A 21460-nucleotide genomic window follows, 5' to 3' on the forward strand; every position below is an offset into this window, starting at 1 on the left:
CCACCTCGCTGGCGCATACTTTCTGAAGTCGAATGACGATACAGATTTTAAACGGGTCAAAAGTTTCAGATTACTTTGACGTGGCTTTATATACTTAAAGATTTTATCAAATTATTTTGGTTTTGATCGATTTCAGAGGCTGGTTTTAGCCTTGAGAACAAGCGTCCAGTGAAGCGTTTCTGCAAACGAGGTAAGTTCAAAACAACCGAAACTGCGTGTCTACATTTGTTTGTTAAATCTTACCTAATTGTTACTTAGCATTACTGTATTTCTATATCAAATCATAACGTTTTCTCCACCCGTATCGAATTTTATTTTATGCCTATTAGTGATTGATTGTCATGTTGAGGAACTTTGCGTACAAGTAGCGAGTCGTCTTTACTGTAGCAACAAACAAATGGTCATTTCAGTCATGGCTGGTCGTTTGGGGAATTGCGGTTAAGTTATTACTTCCCCACCTCCCACGTCATATGGGAGAGGTTGGATAAATCTTTCCTGTTTTGCAACTGTGTAGAAGTTGGGTTTTGACACACCCTTACGTGCACGGATTAACGGTAAACTGCGGACTGTACAAATACTTAGCGACTAAAAGCCAACTGCAATGTGTAGACTAGTTGATAAATGTATTCTGCAATGTGCGTGTCGCGAGGTAAAATGGTCCGTTAATTATCCAGACGCTCTTTTGCATCCATCTAACTCGACATGCATTGCTCTCCTTGCAAACAGGTTCAATGGCGTTTTCTTTGTCCTCGACGTGTGCGTCCCCTTTCGACGAAGGGGAAGATATGGCTGTGTTTGAGTCAACTGCAGCAGACTATGGAGGCTTTGGCATACCGCGTCTACCTGAGCTCTCCGTCATATCACCGGGCTTGGACACCCGGTCTACCACCGTGGGGCCGGTGAGTATTATTATATCAGGTCTTTTATTATCTCTGTTATTAGTGTTTTCGTTGTGTGGGTTGATTTACAATTAAACGTTGAATGCAGAGTGTACTCATCTCCATTTTACTCACTTGTTGAACAACTGTTTTGGCTGACATGAGTTCACAAATCATGATTCACATTTTACATTTCACAGCAGCAAAGTTAGGAAAGAAAAGAAAGAAGTAGAAAAACAAAATATGTACATAGCTGCAGTAATGGCAGCCACACTTGCAAAGTCAAAACAAAAAAAAACTAAAAATGTGACAAAACACAATGGACACGGACAGTCATTCAATCTTCAGCACTTTCTGCACCCTCTTTGTAAACTGAAGCAGTTGTAGATGAAAGAGGAGAGGATCAAAGCGTCATTTTCACCAGTGGATCAGGGATGTCATGGTGGATTGTGCACGTCTGCTACATGCTAAATGTTGAAAGCAAACACGAAGCTGTAGCATCCATTGACGAAAAGAGATTGTCTCACATCTCCTGTCCTACGTACAGTAAATCCGCTTCAATTCCAAGCCGCGGGAGTTTCACATACACACTGCGCTGACGCTCCTTTCTTGTGGCCAAAACTGTTGAAAAACAATCAGTATCCGTTCCACACAATACGCATCAACTCAAAGTGACCAAAAAAAAGCATTGCTCGTGAGAGCACTTGCTGACTGCTGCCTACTCGGACGCCATCTTGAACTCCTTGCATTCATTTTTTAGCAATTTAATTCCAAACCTGTTCTGACGAGACAAGGAAGTGGAGGCAAAGGTGACACGGAGAGGGTGAAAGTCTTCCTGCGCATAAGACCCCTCACAACGGTGGAGAGAGAGAGGGGTGAAGAACAGGTCTGTTTTTTTTTAAATCAATGCTGTACCTCTGCTATGCTTCTTGTGGTGCCTCCCTAAATCTGCCCCTCTTCCAGGAATGTGTGGACGTACAAGATGAAACGACTTTACTGCTCCAAGCTCCCAAGTGCTCGCAAAACATGAAGATGGCAGAGAGGGGCATCTCTCAGAGCATGCACAAGTTCACTTTTTCCAAGGTGGGTTACTTTTATTAGCACATTTAACACAACGAGGGGGTTGTGATTGTGACCTTTAACTCATTCACTGCCAGACGATGTGCAAACGTGTCCACTCCACTGCCAGGGTTTTTGTCATTGTCACTCGAATTCCAAGACCCACAAAATATTGAGTTTTGGGGCGACATCAAAATTCAATGCAGCGTTAGAAACCTTACTCTATTCTTTCAGCAAAAAAAGTTAATACCTAAGTTATTTTTGTCTGCAGTTATCTGTGCTTGAAATTAAGGCGGCTGTCCAAAATACAATGCAATATATACAGTACATATTGATTTTATATAGCTGAAGCTGGAACAAAGCGCTAACATGGACAAAAGGCAAATGCTGCCCCCTTGTGGGAGGGATAAACATTGCCAGAGGTCTGCGCCTTATACACCGGAAAATACACTACCTAAAATTTGGACGAAACCAATGAAGCACTGAGTCATAGTACACACAAAAACTAGGAATTAAAACAACATACGCTTTGTCTCGTTGATCTCTGCGCGTATCAGATTTGTGGACCAGAGGCGACGCAGCAAGACTTTTACGAGTGCACCATGAAGGAGATGGTCAAAAATGTTCTTCAGGGAGAGAATCGACTCCTGTACACATACGGCGTTACCAATTCTGGAAAGACGTACACGATTCAAGGTGAGATTATGTTTTGCTATTGGACTGTTTTTGAATATCCAATCTTTATGCATACAGTGATACCTCAGTTTACAAACGTTACATTTATGAAAATTTAACCTTGGCAGACAAACTATTATTCAGGGTACACACGGAGCGCCACAATGAGTGATGTGTCGTTCGCGAACGAGCCCTTTCTCATAACAAGAAAATGGCCGCTGACTGTTTTTGTCCTCTATTCCCCGCCCCCAGTCTTTGGTTAAAGCCATGTAATTGGTCAAGAACGCAGCAGTAAGGGGTGAGGGTTACAGACAGAGAGAGAGTGAAGCCATTCTCCAAAAAAGAAAATGGCAGCCGACATTTTTTGTCCTCTATCCGCCGCCCCCAGTCTTCGGTTAAAGCCACGTGATTGGTCAAGGACGCAGCAGTGAGGAGAGGTGGTTTAAAAATTAAAGAGCCAGGCAAACGACAGTGAGAGTTTCAACTTTGATAGTTCAAAAGCAGTGTAGACTGCAAGGTTAAAATATCCCATCAATTAGGCTCCACAAATTACCCGCACAAGCCATCTGTACACTTGATGCAAAAAGCTATCAACCCAGCTAAACAGAACACAATTGATGAGGAACTGGATAAAATTATCACAGAGAAAAGCACCTTCAAGGGATCATTGTGATGATATGAGCAAATCGTATTTGCATGTTCTACTAGTGATGCCTGGCTTTAGATCAAAGCAGCATGCGCGCTGCTGCAAGTCAGTCTGATGAGAGCCTACGAGAGCCACACATGTCAATTGCCTTCTCCCTCCAACCAACACAGCCGTCCTAATAAAGAACCTCAACTCTATCCAGAAGTTGTATCATTTACCGAACCCGCTTACACAAAGCAACACAATCATTACTCAAGATGGTGAAAGAAGAAGGCTACGTTCCTCATCAAGTGTTTAATGCGAAGGAAACCGGCCACTCCATTCCATCAAGCCATCAACGACCATCACAAAGGTAAATAAAATGACTTTATTATATAGTACAGTTTATTTCTTTAATTAAAATACCATAGCACATTTATTATACATAAAATAAGGTATATTTTGTGTAGTTTTAAGGCTTAGAAAAGAACAAAATTATGTTTTATGGGGACCTGGCAACGGATTATTCTCATTTTAATGGTTTCCTATGGGAAATTAATGTTTGGGAGACACACTTTTCGCCTTACACACTGTCTGGAAACCAATTAAGTTCGTAAGCCAAGGAATCACTGTATTCATGCTTAAATATTTATTATTATATATTTTTTTCAGGCACCGGTCGCGACGCAGGCCTCCTCCCCAGAGCTTTAGTGTCCCTGTTTCGAAAACTGCAGGGTCGCTTATATGGCGCCATGGACCTGAAACCTGTCTTGTATCATGACGTGAGACATCTGGAGCCGTCTGAGGTTAGAGTGGAGGAAATGCGCAGAAACTCTCTCCTCAAAGAGGTAAACAAAACCGCCGGAGGATTAAACTGATGAAGTGGCAGGGTTAGAATAATGAATGATTGCATTGACAGGATGAGAACCCGAGTTCCTGTCGAGATGGCAACACGTGGGACAGCGGCGTTGGCGGACTTTCGGTTACGAGCCATATTGCTACCCAACTGGAAGGTAAGGAACATATTAACTCATTCACTGCCATTCATGAATTAATTCGAGAATTGAAAAGTGTGACGTGGAGCGCCATTCCTGAATTTGTTCAGGTTTTTTCTGCAAGGGGTGCAGATAAAGCAGTAGTCAGACCTCTGGCATTGTTTTCCCCTCCCACATGGGGAATCATTTTGCCTTTTGTCCATGTTAACGCTTTGTGACAGATTCAGCTGTTGTTAAAGCGCTATAAAAACCAATATGTATGTATTGCAGTGCATTTTGGACAGCCGCCCCATTTCAAGCTCAGATAACTCCAGACCCATATCATTTAGGAATTAACTGTTTTCTTCTGATCAAAGAAGAGAGTGGGCGGATGCCGATAAAGCTCTGGTCTGACCACTGGCATTTTTTTCCCCTTCCACCAGGGGCCAGCCGCCCCCCTTTCAAGCTCAGATAACTCCAGACCCATATAATTTAGGAATTAACTTAATTCTTTCCACACATTTCCTTTTTTTCCATGTTAGCGCTTTGTTACAGTTTCATCTGTTGTTAAAGCGCTGCGTAAATCTATATGTATTGTATTTTGTACAGCCGCCCCCATTTTAATCTCATAGAACTCCAGACCCATATACTTTAGGAATTAACTTTTTTTCTGATGAAAGAAAAGTTCACGGTTTCTTACGCTGCATTGAATGTTTAAGTCGTCCTAAAACTCAATATTATGCTGGTCCTGCAAATTGAGTGACAATGACAAAAACCCTGGCACTGGAGTGGACACATTTTGGCACGTCGTCTGGCAGTGAATGAGTTAAAAAGTTTATCGGACCTCCTCAACTCCCCCCAAAATGGGGAAAAAAACGTATACTTTAAGCTAAATGCTGAACTCGTCTTTACCCCCCCGCAGACAGTGTGTGTCTGGACCCCGACAGCCTCTCCCACAGCGGCGGAGACGACCTCGAGAAAGGACTTCAGTTCTCCATCTGGGTGTCCTTTTACGAGATCTACAACGAGTTTCTGTACGACTTACTGGACGCCGCGTCCTCCCTGCAGCCGAGAAAGAGGATCACGCTGCGGCTTAGCGATGACAAGAACGGCAATCCTTACGTGAAGGGTAACGAATTGATGGCTGCGCCGATGTGATGTTGACATTTTGTAATGATTACGTGGAGATACTCTCATTGGATTATTTGTAATCTTTTGCTGTGTTGTTTCAGACCTCACGTGGGTTCAGGTCCGCAGTGCGGAAGAAGCCTGGAAGATTCTGAGAACCGGACATAGAAACCAAAGTTTCGCTAGCACACATCTCAACCAAAATTCCAGTCGTAGGTGGGTGTCTGTCAAGTTATTTTAATGTTTTTGTGTATTATTTTGATGTGAGCTTAACTTCCCCCCCACCCATCTTTTTTCAGCCATAGCATTTTCTCCATTCGTATCGTGCACATCCGCCCAAATGCAGAATCTGGCCAGAACATGCACATCAGCGAGTAAGTGGACTATTTTATTGTATTTTTTTGGCACATTTTCAAATATCACGCTTCCTTTTTACGTCTTGTACTCAAACATCATAGAGTACATGGGTCGTACACGTAAATCGTTAAGATTGCACAACTGTCCATGTTTTTATGTTCCTGTTATGTTTACTATTTTGCTTTGTGTTGACTATTATGTGAATCACTTTGTTACAGTTGCAGCTGTTGTGAAAGCGCTATATACAGTAAAGTCTCGTTATATCGATATCGGTTATATCGATAGTACCGCTTATTACGATACTATTTCTATAAACGCAAGGAGAAAATTACATGCGCGCAGGGTCGGATATATCGATAATCCGGTTATATCGATATTTTTTCGGACTCCCGAGAATATCGATATAACGAGACTTTACTGTACATGTAAATTTGGATATATTGTAAATGGTATATTCTCATGTGCTCTCATGTCATTTCTTCCCAGACTGACCGTGTGTGATCTAGCTGGGTCGGAACGTTGCAAAGAGCAGCGCAACGGTGAACGGATGAAAGAGGCAAACAACATCAACACCTCCCTCCTGACTCTGGGCCGCTGCATTGCCGCTCTGAGACACAACCAGATCAACAAGTACGCGCTCAATGACAAGTTGTCATGATCCTTTTATTTTGGCGGGGCAGGAGGGGGTTCCATATTTTCCAGTGTATAAGCCGCACCTTATATACTACATTCTATGCATAATAGAAATAAAATAAACAAAACAGTAGAATGGAAAGGCATTTAAAAAGGTTTAGGAGCTGCTGTGGAGGCAGCCACACAGGGGGCGCCATGACGGGGGGGGGAGGGGGGGCTTTCACAACAGCTGCAGCAACATTTTATGACATGAAGCATTTCTAGATGGAAGAGGATGAAAGCCTCCTTTTCACCAGTGGATCAGAGACGTCATGGTGGAATGTTACCGTCTGCTACAAGCTAAGTTTTCTAAGCAAAAACAAAGTTGTAGCATCCATTGACAAAAACAAGTTCTGTTATACAGTAAAGTCTCGTTATATCGATATCGGATATATCGATAGTCCCGTTATATCGATATCGGATATATTGATAGTCCCGGTTATATCGATATTTTTTCGGACTCCCTTGAATATCGATATAACGAGACTTTACTGTATTTGGAAAACTTTTTGCTTCATTGACGGTGCGCCTTATAATCTGGTGCGCCTTGTACATGGAAAAAGTTTAAAAAAACGCAGTCGCTCACCCACGGAAAAATGTATCCTGTGACCGTGAGAATTTTGAAATGCGTTTATAAATGAAATGCATTATAAAATACACCATTCATTGGGGGTGCGCCTTATACTCCAGTGCGCCTTATACACTGGGAAAATACACAAATTTGACCCATACATGATGAATGAAGCAAATTTTTGATTCACAGGTCCCGTCCACCTCAAGTAGTGCCCTTCCGGGACAGCAAGCTGACGCGGGTGCTTCAGGGTTTCTTTTGTGGCCGAGGAACATCCAGCATGGTGGTCAACATCAACACCTGCGCCTCCGTTTACGACGAGACTCTGCAAGCCCTCAAGTTCTCGGCTATCGCTTCCCAAGTAAGCATTGGCGTTTGGATTTAATTGAATTTTTTTGTGATTAACTGATGGTTTGGTGATTGGTTCTCCTCTTTGCCCCCACCGTACCGTTATTAGCTGGTCCATGGACCCACCACAAAAAACAGAGTGGCATATATACTGTCCCTGTTGCGCGAGCCAGCGAATAGGAACGACAGCACTGTGTTGGAAGGGGATGCGGACGAGAGCGATATTGAGGACGGAGATGTCTCCATGTTGAATACTGAGGTGAGTCGTAGCCTGCGGTGACAGGGGATGCTAGCATTCTGTCGCTAATGTTGCTATGAAAAAATATTTATCTGGAGATTTTCCACTTTGACGATAAAGTCATTCAGAATCGGAATAAATGTGAATGGTCATTACTGCTTTTTCTAATTTAATGTTTTTTCTTGTTTTCTTTTTAAGTCTTTGCTGCAGGCCATCGACGTCTTAAAGCGAGAGGTGCAGCGCCAGCGGCAAGAAAAAGAACTTCTGGAGGCTAACGTGAGGGAGCAGGTGGTCGCCGAGATGATGGAAGTCATTACCAGAATGCAGGATGATTTCAGGTGGGCTGAGCACATACAGTGATACCTCGGCTTACGAACGCCTTGGCAAACGAACCTTTCGGCTTACGAAAACACAGTGAAATTTGGACTAGTTTCAACTTTATTGATAGTTCAAAGGCAGAGTGTAGACTGCAAGGTTAAAATATCCCATCAATCAGGCTCCACAAATAACCCGCACAAGCCATCTGTACACTTGATGCAAAAAGCTATCAACCCAGCTAAACAGAACACAATTGATGAGGAACTAGGTAAAATTATCGCAGAAAAAGCACGGCAACTTCGCTCGGATATCGTCAAGAGGCAACCTGGAAGTTCGTCATCCATTGATGATTTCAAGGCTAGCCACAGATAGTTCAAGAACTTTAAGCGTCGTACAGGGATTCATAGTGTCATTCGTCATGGTGAGGCAGCCAGTTCTGACGATAAAGCTGCCATAGCTTACAAGGAATCATTCCTCAAGATGGTGGAAGAAGAAGGCTACGTTCCTCATCAAGGGTTAAATGCTGATGAAAGCGGCCACTCCATTCCATCCAGCCGTCAACGACCATCACAAAGCTAAATAAAACGACTTTATTATACAGTACCGTTTATTTCTTTCATTACAATACCATATCACATTTATTATACATAACATAAGGTATATTTTGTGTAGTTTTAAGGCTTAGAGAATTAGAAAGTAAAAAAATATGTTTTATGGGGACCTGGGAACGGATTATTCTCATTTTAATGGTTTCCTATGGGAAATTAGTGTTTGGGATACACACTTTTCGCCTTACACACTCTGTCTGGGAACCAATGAAGTTCGTAAGCCAAGGTATCACTGTACTATGTTGCCATTTTTTTCTTTGTTTATAAAAAAAAAAAACTATTAAAAAATGGATGTGTTTGTGTTCCGCAGTGAGACCTTAGAAGCCGAAAGGGCTCTAATTGAAGAGCGCTGCGAGGACAAAATAACCAACCTGCAAAAGCATTTGAAGACATTCTATAGCCAAGAATTAAAGGTGACTTGTAGATGTGCACTCTGCTTTGTAAAAAAACGTCGGAGGGTTGTAAATGGATATCCACTCTGATGTTATAGGAGCGCGATCAAGAGATTGAAGACCTGGCAGTCGCCCTGGAGCGAAAGATGGCGAGCGAAGACGCCGTCCCCGCCGTGCCCCTTCAAGAACTTGATGGGCCTCGGCGGTCTCAGCGCCTCAGCACCCAGAGAGCAGACGTGCGATTGCGGGAAGAGCTTGAACTGTGTCGTGCTGAGTTGTTAAGCAAGACGCGGGGTAAGTTCGATTGTTGTTGTGGAAATACTGAATTTAGCACCTAGGCCTTCAGTAGTGCTATGTCAAAATCAATCTACTCCAGTTTTTGTCATTGTCACTTGAATTCCAAGACCCACAGAATATTGAGTTTTAGGACTACATAAACATTCAATGTAGTGTAAGAAACTTTACACTCTCTTTTTTATCAGAAAAAAGAGTTAATTCCTAACTTATGTGTGTCTGGAGTTATATGAACTTGAAATGAGGGTGGCTGTCCAAAATACAATGCAATACATACATATTGGTTTATATAGCGCTTTAACAGCTGAAGTTGGAACAAAGTGCTAATGTGGAAAAAAAGGCAATGCTGCCCTCTTGTGGAAGGGGAAAGAAAAACATTGCAGGAGGCCATTGCCAGTATCGGTCCCCAAGCAAAGAAAACCAAAAACCTGAACAAATTCTATAATGGCGCTCTATGTCATATTTTCAATCCCAGAATAAATTTGTTAATGGCAGTGAATGGGTTAATACCTATTTTATTATATCTATTGGCTAACTTAGCTATCTAGCTAGCTGGCTGGCTATCTATTTGCTATCTATCCAGCTGGCTGGCTATCTATTAGCTAGCTAGCTAGCTACTTAGCTGGTTTATCTATTAGCTACCTGTTGGCTAGCTGGCTATCTATTAGCTAGCTAGCTGCCGCTGCTAACCCACAGAAAAGCTTATCCTGTGACTGTAAAGTGACCTTGAGAGTTTTGAAAGACGCTTATGAATGAAACGTATTATTGTTATTATTACTATACAGCCTTTACTGCAGCTACAGCTACGACTCATAAAAAGTGTGGTGTGGTTTACCACAAGTCCACTAGAGGGTAGCATTAGCCAGGAAGTAAGGCTTTGGTGTCGCCAAATTGAAATCTGATTGGTTCAAGCAACAGTTTTATCACCATTGATTTATATGCGACAGGGCCTGCTGAACTGATTGTGAAGGCGTCCAGGTAGATTTCGGACCCTGTTAACAAATGATGGCTGAAATGTGATTGGTTAAATACGAAAACACATCTGGAAGCAGGGCAAAAGTAATGAAGAGGAGCTGAAAGAAAATGTTTAAGAATTCACGGACAAAATATAATTCACACGAGTCTGTGATTCAGATATTTTTAGGCCAGCAGAGAAGGCCTTGCAGGCCGTGACGGTCCACCACTGTGTAAATGAATGATAAGTACTCCCCGTCAGCCCCTTCTCATTTTCATTGCTTCCTCCGCTTGCTATTTCAGAGTTATCACAGCTAAAAATCCAGCTGGAGACACCAAGCACCGCCGACGCTGCCGTCCGCAAGCTGGCAGAGGGACAAAGGGTTAGTAGCCGTCAGCTAAATCCACCGATGCACCGTTCACGGCCGCCGCTTATTTTTTATTTTTTGCTTCCGACAGAACCTACGTCAGCTGCGCTCAGATTTGCAGAAGCTCGGCTCGGACTTGCAATCTGGCGAACGGGCCTGCTGTCGCAACACGGGCGGCGAGAGGCTGCGGCATGCTTTGGCGGCGGCAGATGAAACGCTACTCAAACAGGTACACCCCCCGCTTCCCCCCGCCATAGCTACATAAAAGCCTTTTAGCAATGATCACAATATAAACAGTATTCACAGTCGTCTTATACAGACGCTCCCCAATTTACGAACAAGATATGTTCCGAACGGTCGTTCGTAAGATGAATTTGTTCGTACGTTGCTTCAATGCTATATTTTGTATGGAATGTATGTTGAAGGCTTAAATAAGTATCTTTAAGGTTTATATAAATATGTTTAAGGCTTGTATAAGTAACCTGTATTGGTTTGTACTGAAAAATAAACATTTAGTAAAATATATTTAGTAAAATATATGCTCAATAAATATGTTAGTATGTACTGTTGTTCGTAACTCAAATGTTCGTAAGTAGGGGAGCGTCTGTATTTTAGATCTGTGAGGAATCCGTTATATTAACTCATTCGCTACCATAATTTATTCGGGAATTGAAAAGCGTGACGTGGAGCACCATTCCTGAATTTGTTCAGGTTTTGTTTTTTCTTGCGGGGTGCTGATAACGTGTTGGTCAGACCTCTGCCAATGTTTTTTCCCATCCACGAGGGGGCAGCATTTGCCTTTTGTCCATGTTAGTGTTTTGTTATAGCTTCAGCTGTTGTTAAAGCCTTACATAAATCAATATGTATTGTATTTTGTACAGCCGCCCCCATTTCAAGCTCAGATAACTCCAGACCCATATAACTTAGGAATTAACTCTTTTTTTTCATGATGAAAGGAGAGAATCTAAGGTTTCTGACGCTGGCTGTATTGAATGTTTATGTAGTCCTAAAAGTCAAATATTCTGTGGGTCCTGCAATTTAAGTGAAAATGACAAAAACCCTGGCACTGGAGTGGACATATTTTTTTACATATCGTCTGGCAGTGAATGAGTTAAAAACGTGCTGATTAGCTGAAACGAGTTGTCGCGTCTCCGTTATGATGAAAAAATGATTTTATTTCAACAATTCTCCATGTAATTTTCCCTTTTTTCCCCCCTCCCTTCTGTCTTTCATTTTCACTCAATTCTAAACTTGCACAACCAGCTTTCATACTCATCAATTTAATCCAATGGGGACAAATTTGTCATGCTGGGGTATGTGGAGGGTTTGCTGTCCTAACTAACGCCTTTTGGGTGACTTACCACCTTCACTTCGCTGTTTAACCCTGTTTGACCCACTTCCTCTTAGGACCAGATCCTGGTGGAGCTCCAGAACGGCCTGACGCTCGTCAAGGCCGACTTGAGGCGCAAAGCCGAGTCACCCGTTCAGGCGCAGGATGTCCAGTCAATCTCGGTGCCCCGCCTGGGTTTCGCCACGCCGGCTTCTTGCAAAAAACGGGGATGCGGCGCCGGGGCGGCCAGTAACTCTGAGAACAAGCCTCCTCTGAAGAAACCCTTTTACCATTCTTTGTTCCCCGCTTGCACGCCAACGCGCAAATACAACACGCGCAACGCCGCCGACACCCCCCAAACGCCGTATTCGCGGATCCTGAGGTCACGGCAGCAATCTCCGCCTGCGACCCCCATCTCTAACCCTCGCGGCCTACGAGGCAAGTACTGAGCTTGTTCGCGGTTTCATCGGGTGTGCATGCGTATGAGAGAGACTATCTATTCACGGGAATGTGGTGCTTTTTTATTCTTCTTGGGAGTTCACGGTTTTTTTTGTATGTGTCTTCATAATATATACCAAACAGCAAATAGTCTTTGCAGCATTTTCTTTTCTTGACAAAATAGATTTTTGCCTTAGTGTCACGCTTAAAGGTTTTTTTGTATGCAACAGACAAGAGTTTTTGTTTAAAAAAAATCATTGGCTATACAAACAACCTCATTATTTAAAGGACAACTGACACCATTATTTTGTTTCCGAACTGACATCAGAAAACGTTTTATAGCATGTAAAATACCCAAAACACGCAGGCTGATATTTTTAGTCAAATGCCAAACACCAATAAAAATGAGTTAAAGTGTCCCAAAACTACTTCAAAATGACCCCTGAAATTGTGAGTTTCAGAAGGTCCCGCCCCTTTTTTCGTGATGTCACGGCAGGACGTCTTGCTTTTCTCTAGAATCAAAACAATGGCTTCAGATTCGGAGATGCTTTCTTGTTACTCATCCAGTTATGAATATGATTCAAATACTTCTGAAGAGGAAAGCATAAATGTTTGCAATCGATTAAAGAAGTCCTCCCGTATCAATTCCAGCCGTCTGGAGTACAATGTAGCGTCCCAGAAAATGCACAAGATGGCGCCCAAGCTCCGTTGGAAATGGGCTGATTTGTCTGCTGGGAATTTGTGTCAACTAGTATCAAATAGTAGTCTTGGTGCAACACATGATTCACCATCGCGTTATTTATTTGTTTTCCTTTCTTCCCTAATTTTGCCATCAACACGAAGTTTTCAGACCAAACAAAGTACCCAAAATGTATTGTGTGTCGCTTTCTCGGTCAGGGGCGGTCCAAACGTGACGTCAGGAATCGTCACCAACTCGAAAACGAGACTTACTTAATATTTAGCGCGAGTCTTAGAATGTAAAATATAGCTATATGCAGTGGAATCTTTGTAAAATACGCTCAGTAGAAGTCATTTGAAGTGATTTTACAAATTATGGACACAACTTGTCCGGTGGTGTCGGTTGTCCTTTAAATATACAGGTAACATCCGATTTACGACCGAGTTCCGTTCCGTCCGAACGGTCGTAAGTCGAAATACATTCAAAATGTTGATCAGAGACTCGGAGGCTAAATGACTTGTAAACTCCCCCTTCTCTGGTGCCATCACGCAGTCGATTGCTGTGTGAGAGTGAGCTGCTGGCTGGCAGTGCCAGGCGTAGAATAAAAAAAATTAAAATAGTGTCTGGGGGTCGCGGTCGTAAGTTGGATGTTACCTGTATAAGAAAACTGCATAGACAAACGAAACATGTGTTCACTGTGTTTGATCGCAGGACAATCCCTAGTATTTATCATAGCTGTTTTGTTACCCAAATATTTTTTTAAAAAAGTGCACCGCTTTACAAATTTTATTATCAAACTGTATAGACCACATTCAGTAAACATTTTTTGAACACCACACGCTCAATTTTTGCTATCATTTTTCACATCAGGGTGTGAAGGAAATGACATTGAGCGGCGACACTCTCCTAACGGGCGTCGTGTTGTTGTTATTGTTGTTGCCGAGCGGAGCGAACAAATCGCATGACGGCGTCTCCGCCTGATCTCTCACCTGAGAGATTTGCCTCAGCAGAGCTTTGCCTTCTTCTCGCGCCTGTAAAAAAAAGTGACACAAAAGTCAAGTTAGTGCGTTGCTAAAACCGATAACATTCCGAAATTGTTCAAAAGCTCACGTCGTTGTAGTCGCAGCAGCGCTGTGCGCAGAGAGACGCTTCGTCGTAGAGTTTATTTTTGAAATAGTGCTGACCGAGGTATTTGAGGGCTGTGCTGACTTGGGCGTGTTCCAACTGTTCCTGTGTGAACGCAACAGTATATGTAGGAAATCGTTAGTACCTCGAGCGACTTCAGATTGTACAAAATAGGAACCAGTGGGTTGGGTGTCCATATTTTCTGCACTGTAAGGCGCACCTAAGATATTTTCTCAAAAGCTGACCATGCGCCTCATAATCCAGTGCGCCTGATGCATGGAAAACGTTTTAAAATGTCATTCATTGAAGGTGCCCCTTATAATGCGGGGCACCTTGTGTATAGAAAATATTTTTAAATACAGTGATAACTCTGTTTACGAACCCCTTGGCTTACGAACTTTTCGGTTTACGAACGTTAAATTTATGAACATTTTACCTTGGCATACAAACTTTTTTTCGGGATACTGCCTCAATGAGTGAGGCAGCTCCGTTCTTCTAACAAAATGGAAGCCCCCAGTCTTCGGTTAAAGCCACGTGATTGGTCAAGAACGCAGCAGTGAGGGGAGGTGGTTTAAACATTAAAGAGACAGGCAGACGACAGTGAGAGTTTCAACTTTGATAGTTCAAAGGCAGAGAGTAGACTGCAAGGATTAAATATCCCATCAATCAGGCTCCCCAAACAACCCGCACAAGCCATCTGTACACATGATGCAAAAAGCTATCAACCCAGCTAAAGAGAACACAATTGGTGAAGAACTAGATAAAATTATCGCAGGGAAAGCACCGCCCAGGGATCATTCCTCAAGATGGTGAAAGAAGAAGGTTACATTCCTCATCAAGTGTTTAATGCTGATGAAACCGGCCACTCCATTCCATCAAGCCATCAACGACCTTTACTAAGGTCAATAAAACGACTTTATTATACAGTACAGTTTATTTCTTTAATTATAATACCATATCACATTTATTATACATAAAATAAGGTATATTTTGTGGAGTTTTAATGTTTAGAAAATTAGAAAGTAGAACATAATGCTTTATGGGGACCTGGGAACGGATTATTCCCATTTTAATGGTTTCCTATGGGAAATTAATTTTTGGGATTCACACTTTTCGCCTTACATACTCTGTCTGGGAACCAATTAAGTTTGTAAGTCAAGGTATCACTCTGTCATTCGTCGAAGGTGTGCCTTATATTCCAGAAAATACGGTACAAAGAAAAGCTACTAAAATCAAAATTATTTCCCTGAGAGTTTTTGGCTCCAATAAAAGAAAAAAATCCATAAAACGCTTACCCTACAAGAGAAGACGTCTTGGGTGTAAAGCATGTAACTCTGGGCGGCTTCATCGTTTTCATTCAGCTGTTCGTGGAGCCTGAATGACACAAATATTATCGGCACCCGAAAGAAGAAGAAAAAACAAAACCCGAACAAATTCGGAAATGGCAGTGAATGAGTTTCAAAATAAGAGCTGTATAAAATCTACTTGTGACAGAGATAAAAATGTGAAATTGGCAACTTACTTTGCCAATTTGAGTAACGCCATCTTTTCCACATCTCCGACAGAGTATGCCCTCCAGTAACACTGAAGGAAAAAACGCGTCTCACTAAACGTACGCAAGCAAAGAAAACGAGCTTAGTTGTTGGTAAGCTACCTTCTTGGCTTCGGCGGTCTGGGACAATTTTTCATAGCTTTCGCCGAGCGCAATCAGCATGCGCGAATCATTGGGCCTTGAAACCGCAATACATTGTGAAAAATCACCATTGGCTTCCGTGTCACCGATAAACAAGATGCAGATACAAACCTGAGCTGGTGAGCTTTTCGGTAATAGTAGAGACAGTAGAAGGGCATTTTGAGAATCTCATAAGTTTGACCTAAGCCGTACCAGGCGCGATAGTCTCGTTTGTTGACTTCGATGGCATGTCTGACAGAGGGAAGAAAAAAAAAACCTCATTCACTGGCGGACAATGTGCAAAAATGCATCACAATATCAGGCATATATTCTTTATCCTCTAGTCTAGTCTCGTAATATAGCATACTTTACTCATTCATTCACTGCCAGACGATGTACAAAAAAATGTGTCCACTCCAGTGCCAGGGTTTTTGTCATTTTCACTCTGATCGCAAGACCCACAAGATACTGTATTGATTTTTAGGACGACATATACATTCAATTCAGCGTCAGAAATCTTAGCCTCTCTTCTTACATTAGACAAAAAAGTTAATTCCTAAATTATATGTGTTATCTAAACTTGAAATGCAGACGGGTGTCCTCAATACAATACATACATATTGATTTCTATAGTGCTTTGACAACAGCTGAAACTGTAATAAAGTGCTAACATGAACAAAAGCGAATTGCTGCCCTCCTTGTGGAAGGGAAAAAACATTACCAGAGGTCTGACCAGCGCTGTATTGTCGGTGACCGACCTGTAAGCTTTTCACCCAAATTGCAGGAACCACAGAATATTGAGTTTTAGGACTAAATAAACATTTAATACAGCGTAAGAAACTTAAGACTTTCTTCTTTCATCCAAAAAAAATAATTCCTAAGTTATGTGTCTGGAGTTATTTAAGCTTGAAATAGGGGCGACTGTACAAAACAAAATATTAAAACATACATATTGATTTATATTGTGCTTTAACAACAGCTGAAACTGTAATAAAGCGCTAACATGAACAAAAGCTAAATGTTGCCCGCCTTGTGGAAAGGGGGGCATTGCCAGAGGTCTGACCAGCGCTTTGTCGGTCACCGACCTGTACGCTTGTATGGCGGCCGACGTGTTCTTCATCTCCATGTACTCGTGGCCCATGAGGGTCCAGGCACTTAGGCAGCGAGGATTTAGTTTAAGGGCCCGTTGAAAATACAAGGCGGCCTTTTCGTGCTGCGAACGCAAGCTGTAGTAGTTGCCTGCCAAAATAAACCCGAAGTTTAGTTTGCTAACAACACCCCTCGCTTAAATGTGACGGGGCGATCGATGCTTACCGATGACGCAACACGTCTCGACTCTGTATTTGTCGATTTCTACCAACGTGTGGGCCAAGTAACTCAATTCAGGTTTCATGATCTGTGCAAACACACACAATAAATGTTAGTCTTTTAAATGTAGATAAAAAAAACTTTTAGTTTCGTTTTTTTTCTTTTTTTGCTTCCGCTTCAGTCTTAAAAATGGCCTCACTTTGACGTAGAGCAAATTGGAGAAAGTATCCATGTTGTCGATGCGATAAGGGTCGTGTTCCCTTAGCTTGTTGAACAGAGCCACCGCCTGGTCAATATCTGAAAAGACAACACTCAAAAGTTGATAAACTATCCTTAACTCATTCACATGTGCAAAAATGTGGCCACTCAAGAATCCAGGGTTTTTGTCATTGTCACTAAAATTCCAGGACACACAAAATATTGAGTTTTAGGACTACATAAACATTCAATATCGTGTTAGACTCTCTTCTTACATCAGAAAAATAAGAGTTAATTCCTAGGTTTTATGGGTCTGGAGTTATCTGACTTTGAAATAGGGGCAGATGTCCACAATGCAATGCAATACATACATATTATTAATAACAATAATACATTTCATTCATGAGCGCCTTTCAAAACTCTCAAGGACACTTTACAGTCACAGGGTATTTTTTTGTGGGTGAGCAGCGGCAGCCACACGCACCAGCGTTCACTCAACCCGGAAGTAACAAAAAAAAAAAAAAAACTACAAAAACATTGGTTTATATAGCGCTTTTTTTTACTTTGTTACTTCTGGGTTGAGTGAACGCTGGCGCGTGTGGCTGCCTCTGCTCACGCGCAGAAAAAAATATCCTGTGACGGTAAAGTGTCCTTGAGAGTTTTGAAAGGCGCTTAGAAATGAAATGTATTATTATTATTTCATCCGAAAAAAAAGAGTTAATTCCTAAGTTATATGGGTCTGGAGTTATCTGAGCTTGAAATGGGGGCGTCTGTACAAAACACAATACATATTACTTCATATAGCGCTTAAATAATCATGATAATAATAACAATAATACATTTCATTTATAAGCACCTTTCAAAACTCAAAGTCACTTTACAGTCACAGCATAAGTTTTCTATGGGTGAGCAGCGGCAGCCACACGCGCCAGCGTTCATCCAACCCGGAAGTAAATAGATAGAAAGCTAGCTAACCAGCTAGTAGATAGCTAATAGATAGCTAGCTAACAAACAGAGCTGAAGCTGGAACAAAGTGCTAACATGGACAAAAAGGGACATGCTGCCCCCTTGTGGAAGCAAAAAAAATATCTCCAGAGGCCATGGCCAGCGCTTTATCGGCACCCACGCATGGAAATCCAAAACCCGAACAAATTCAAAAAAATTACATTGGGAATGGCAGCGAATGAGTTAATTAACAACAATTCAAGGCAGTGCGTTGGCCATTGAATAATTCAGCCCAAGATGAAATGCTAAAAATAATTTCAAAGATGGTGGTGGTGGTAGGGGGGGGGACAAACCTCGAATGTTGTGGTAGGCGACGGCCATCTGCGAAATGATATAAGTGCTTTTGCTGAAACCGGCGTCCATCAGGTTCTGGTACTTCTGCAACGCCTCCTTGATCATCTGCAGTTCTGTATACATGTGAGCTAAAAAAAAGTCCTTCATCCAGCAGTCAGCTAACGACAGCGACTTGAGCTAGAAGAGGACCAGAAGACATTTTTTTAGTCAAGTGAAACACACATTAAAAAAAAAAAAACATCTTTTAACCATTTCGATATTGGTGACAAGGTTGCTGAGCTCCTGCCACGCCCCCCAGTGAAGAGGAAGAGCGTGAACGGCTTCCACGAAAACTTCCACCGCCTCCTTAAGCAGATCCAGTTTTCGAAGCACCACTCCGTACCTGCCATTTTTACACACATACAAATGCACATCAAGGTGCCCTGATTTATGCCTGACTAAAAAAAATATTTCTTACAGGTATAAGGCAAAACCATCCAGCTCTCCTGCGCTGTGCTTCTTGCTCAACTCCACCCTAAGTTCTCGTAAAGCTTCATTGCGCACCTGACCCTTCTCCAGAGGACCTACAAACAGTTACGCTCACATTAATGACCCAAAGAAACCCCACTTACACTCTCTATTAACGTTCTACTCACCTAGGCTGTCGACAGTCTCGTCATCCTTCTTTTTCTCACCAGACTGCAAACAACAACAATAGATGCTATCAGCTCGGCAGGCCAAAAATGTTATCCAAGTGGGTATTGACGCCGGACTATTACCAAATAACGTGAATACATGTAGAGGAAGTAAGCTTTCTGACTGGTGCACCCTTTCAAAAAGTAGGCAGCGCGGTCGTATTCTTTCAAGTCAAAGTAGGATTTGGCCAGGGTTAGTGCGTCGAGGTCTTGTATGTCTTCCTGTAGGTGCAAAAAAGGGGTGGAGAGGAAAAAAACTAAACAGTCGACACTGGCCCGTCATGAAATGTTATAATACTGCTGCTGCTACTACTACTACTACTACTACTACTACTACTACTACTACTACTACTACTACTACTACCACTAATAATAATAATAAATTGTATTCATAAGCGCCTTTCAAAACTCTCAAGGACACTTTACAGGCACACAATGAGAATTTATTTGTTACTTAAAAAAACATACAGTGAAAAGTATTTAACAGATTGTGAATCATGATTAAATGCTGCATTCCAACTTATGCCGCTGCTCCTTTTGGATTTTCGCTAAGCTAACTAAACTACTCTCTGTTTTACATCCACGGTGGTGATTTTTCACTTGCATCATTTATAATTCAATTATTTCCGTGAACGCTTTGCGAGTATTGAAAAAGAATATAGGGTACCAACCAACCTCAGAAAAAGGATTCGGGAGTGGTATTGCATTTTTGGGAAGAGGATCCAAAGCAAAGGACAACTCAGAAGCCCTAAAATCACGAACACAGAAAACAGCATTTGTGTTTCTTCATCGTACCACGAGAAATGTCCATTTTAACGTGATTGATCAGAAAATTATTTATTTCAAACAATTTCTCTTTGCTCACTATGCTAGTGTGTGTGTATACAGTACAATACGAACAGCTTTTGTTTACATGCGTGCACTTCGGTTAGATACGTTTCTCCATCTAATGAGCAAGCTATTTAGACAGCAACGATTGTATAACGCATTTTCATATTTTTTATTGAAAAAAAAATATGAATGCGCAGGAAGCAAATGGTCAAGTAAACAAAACAAACGCGTCACTTCGGCGGGTGACAAAATGTCAGTGCCTTGACAGTTACCGGGCGTTAGTCTTACCACTTGGCGCTCTGTAAAAGTCCTCTTTCTTTACAAAGCCATGTTACAGACAGGAGCTGCTTTTTGATTTGCACTAGGTCCCCAAATTCACTGTGCAGCGCCGCCATGTTCATACCCGACAAAGAAAAGTCACTATTGGTTGACGTTGACGCATCTTTGTGGCGTCACTTCCGCTTTCTCCCAAACCTTCCTTTTGTCGAAACGTCGAAAGTTATTTTATTTTTAATATGCGGTTCAAATTTATATTAGTAACTATATAATTAATTAATTTGATAAAATTTACTTGTTCGACAGTCTTTTTTTCAATACTCGCAAGGCGTTAACGGAACAACTGAATTATAAATGGGGATAGTAAATTATTAAATTAATAAAAAATAATATTTCATTAACTTTGTTCACATCTTGGCAATCTTCACAGTCTCTTCTAGGAAGATTAAAAAATATTTGTTTGACAATCCATTTGTTATCTACACACTGGAAATTTGACCTATTAGATTTTTTTACACACTTAAAAGCTGAATTCCTATCACATAACTATGGAACATTTTTTTTACTGCATTACAACTAATTAGTATAATGAATAGTACTCTGATTACTGTCACCATTATCTCAATTCTTTTTGATATATAATTATTTTCGGAATGCCTTCTGACTAACACACTTTTCAGCAGTTGTTCATAACCATGTGGATCACAATCAGACTTTCAGGATTAAAGTCCAAAACATAATTTAGCAGTAGCTATGTCAAACCCCTATTTATACTTGCACTATTATGTACATTCACTTCCAGTGACTTGAGATCAATAACTCGGCAATAACCTTTAAAGAAACATGCTCAATGTGACTCTTGCTTGTACCGTGAATGTGTATTTTTAATGACCTGTCCACATCCTGTCACTGGCCTCTACATAGCCTCACTTCTCTGAAGCACACAGCTCATCATGTTCCTGTCTGTCAACATCAGGAGCATCCTGGCCTTTGTTTAGCATTCTACTTTGCCTAGATTATTTTGCAGTATGCACAGTATTGAAAATATTTTTTAAAAATCTCACAGGTGCACATTGCCAGAAATGCCCCACCCCTCCCCCGACCTCTGACAGCTGCGCAAAGCACTTTAGTGGGAGTAAAAGGCCACTCCGTAAATAGTTTCGAGTCAAGA

General features: G+C 41.7%; 2 protein-coding genes across 4 annotated transcripts; one reads left to right on the plus strand and one right to left on the minus strand.

The window, feature by feature from the left end:
- The first annotated feature begins 46 nt into the window (after positions 1 to 46).
- kif20a (kinesin family member 20A) lies at positions 47 to 12579 on the plus strand. Of its 2 annotated transcripts, XM_089016593.1 has the most exons (20): positions 47 to 190; positions 727 to 899; positions 1639 to 1764; positions 1842 to 1961; positions 2495 to 2633; positions 3910 to 4085; positions 4157 to 4250; positions 5134 to 5340; positions 5444 to 5555; positions 5639 to 5713; positions 6183 to 6326; positions 7132 to 7300; positions 7397 to 7546; positions 7724 to 7863; positions 8762 to 8864; positions 8942 to 9137; positions 10395 to 10474; positions 10551 to 10688; positions 11723 to 11772; positions 11867 to 11979. In XM_089016593.1, the coding sequence occupies exons 2-19, from the start codon at positions 732 to 734 to the stop codon at positions 11741 to 11743; spliced, it is 2358 nt and encodes a 785-aa protein (XP_088872719.1). In that variant the 5' UTR covers positions 47 to 190; positions 727 to 731; the 3' UTR covers positions 11744 to 11772; positions 11867 to 11979. The 2 variants fall into 2 exon arrangements, with proteins under 2 accessions (XP_088872719.1, XP_088872718.1); XM_089016592.1 differs by lacking the exon at positions 11723 to 11772 and having other exon boundaries at positions 11867 to 12579.
- A 1067-nt stretch (positions 12580 to 13646) lies between these two features.
- On the minus strand, positions 13647 to 20434 carry cdc23 (CDC23 (cell division cycle 23, yeast, homolog)). 2 transcript variants are annotated; one of them, XM_089016596.1, is made up of 16 exons: positions 20302 to 20434; positions 19858 to 19930; positions 19267 to 19404; positions 19144 to 19186; positions 18966 to 19071; positions 18758 to 18890; positions 18508 to 18685; positions 17211 to 17308; positions 17018 to 17099; positions 16789 to 16942; positions 15836 to 15955; positions 15686 to 15761; positions 15554 to 15615; positions 15327 to 15405; positions 14017 to 14136; positions 13647 to 13937 (listed from the first exon to the last, which is right to left on the minus strand). In XM_089016596.1, exons 1-16 carry the CDS (start codon positions 20412 to 20414, stop codon positions 13773 to 13775), a joined length of 1740 nt encoding a protein of 579 aa, XP_088872722.1. In that variant the 5' UTR covers positions 20415 to 20434; the 3' UTR covers positions 13647 to 13772. The 2 variants fall into 2 exon arrangements, with proteins under 2 accessions (XP_088872722.1, XP_088872723.1); XM_089016597.1 differs by lacking the exons at positions 15554 to 15615; positions 15686 to 15761; positions 15836 to 15955.
- Positions 20435 to 21460: the final 1026 nt, after the last annotated feature.

The sequence above is a fragment of the Hippocampus bargibanti genome, linkage group LG16, assembly GCF_051943395.1.
Source record: "Hippocampus bargibanti isolate YZ-2025 linkage group LG16, ASM5194339v1, whole genome shotgun sequence".
Classification (NCBI taxonomy): domain Eukaryota; kingdom Metazoa; phylum Chordata; class Actinopteri; order Syngnathiformes; family Syngnathidae; genus Hippocampus; species Hippocampus bargibanti.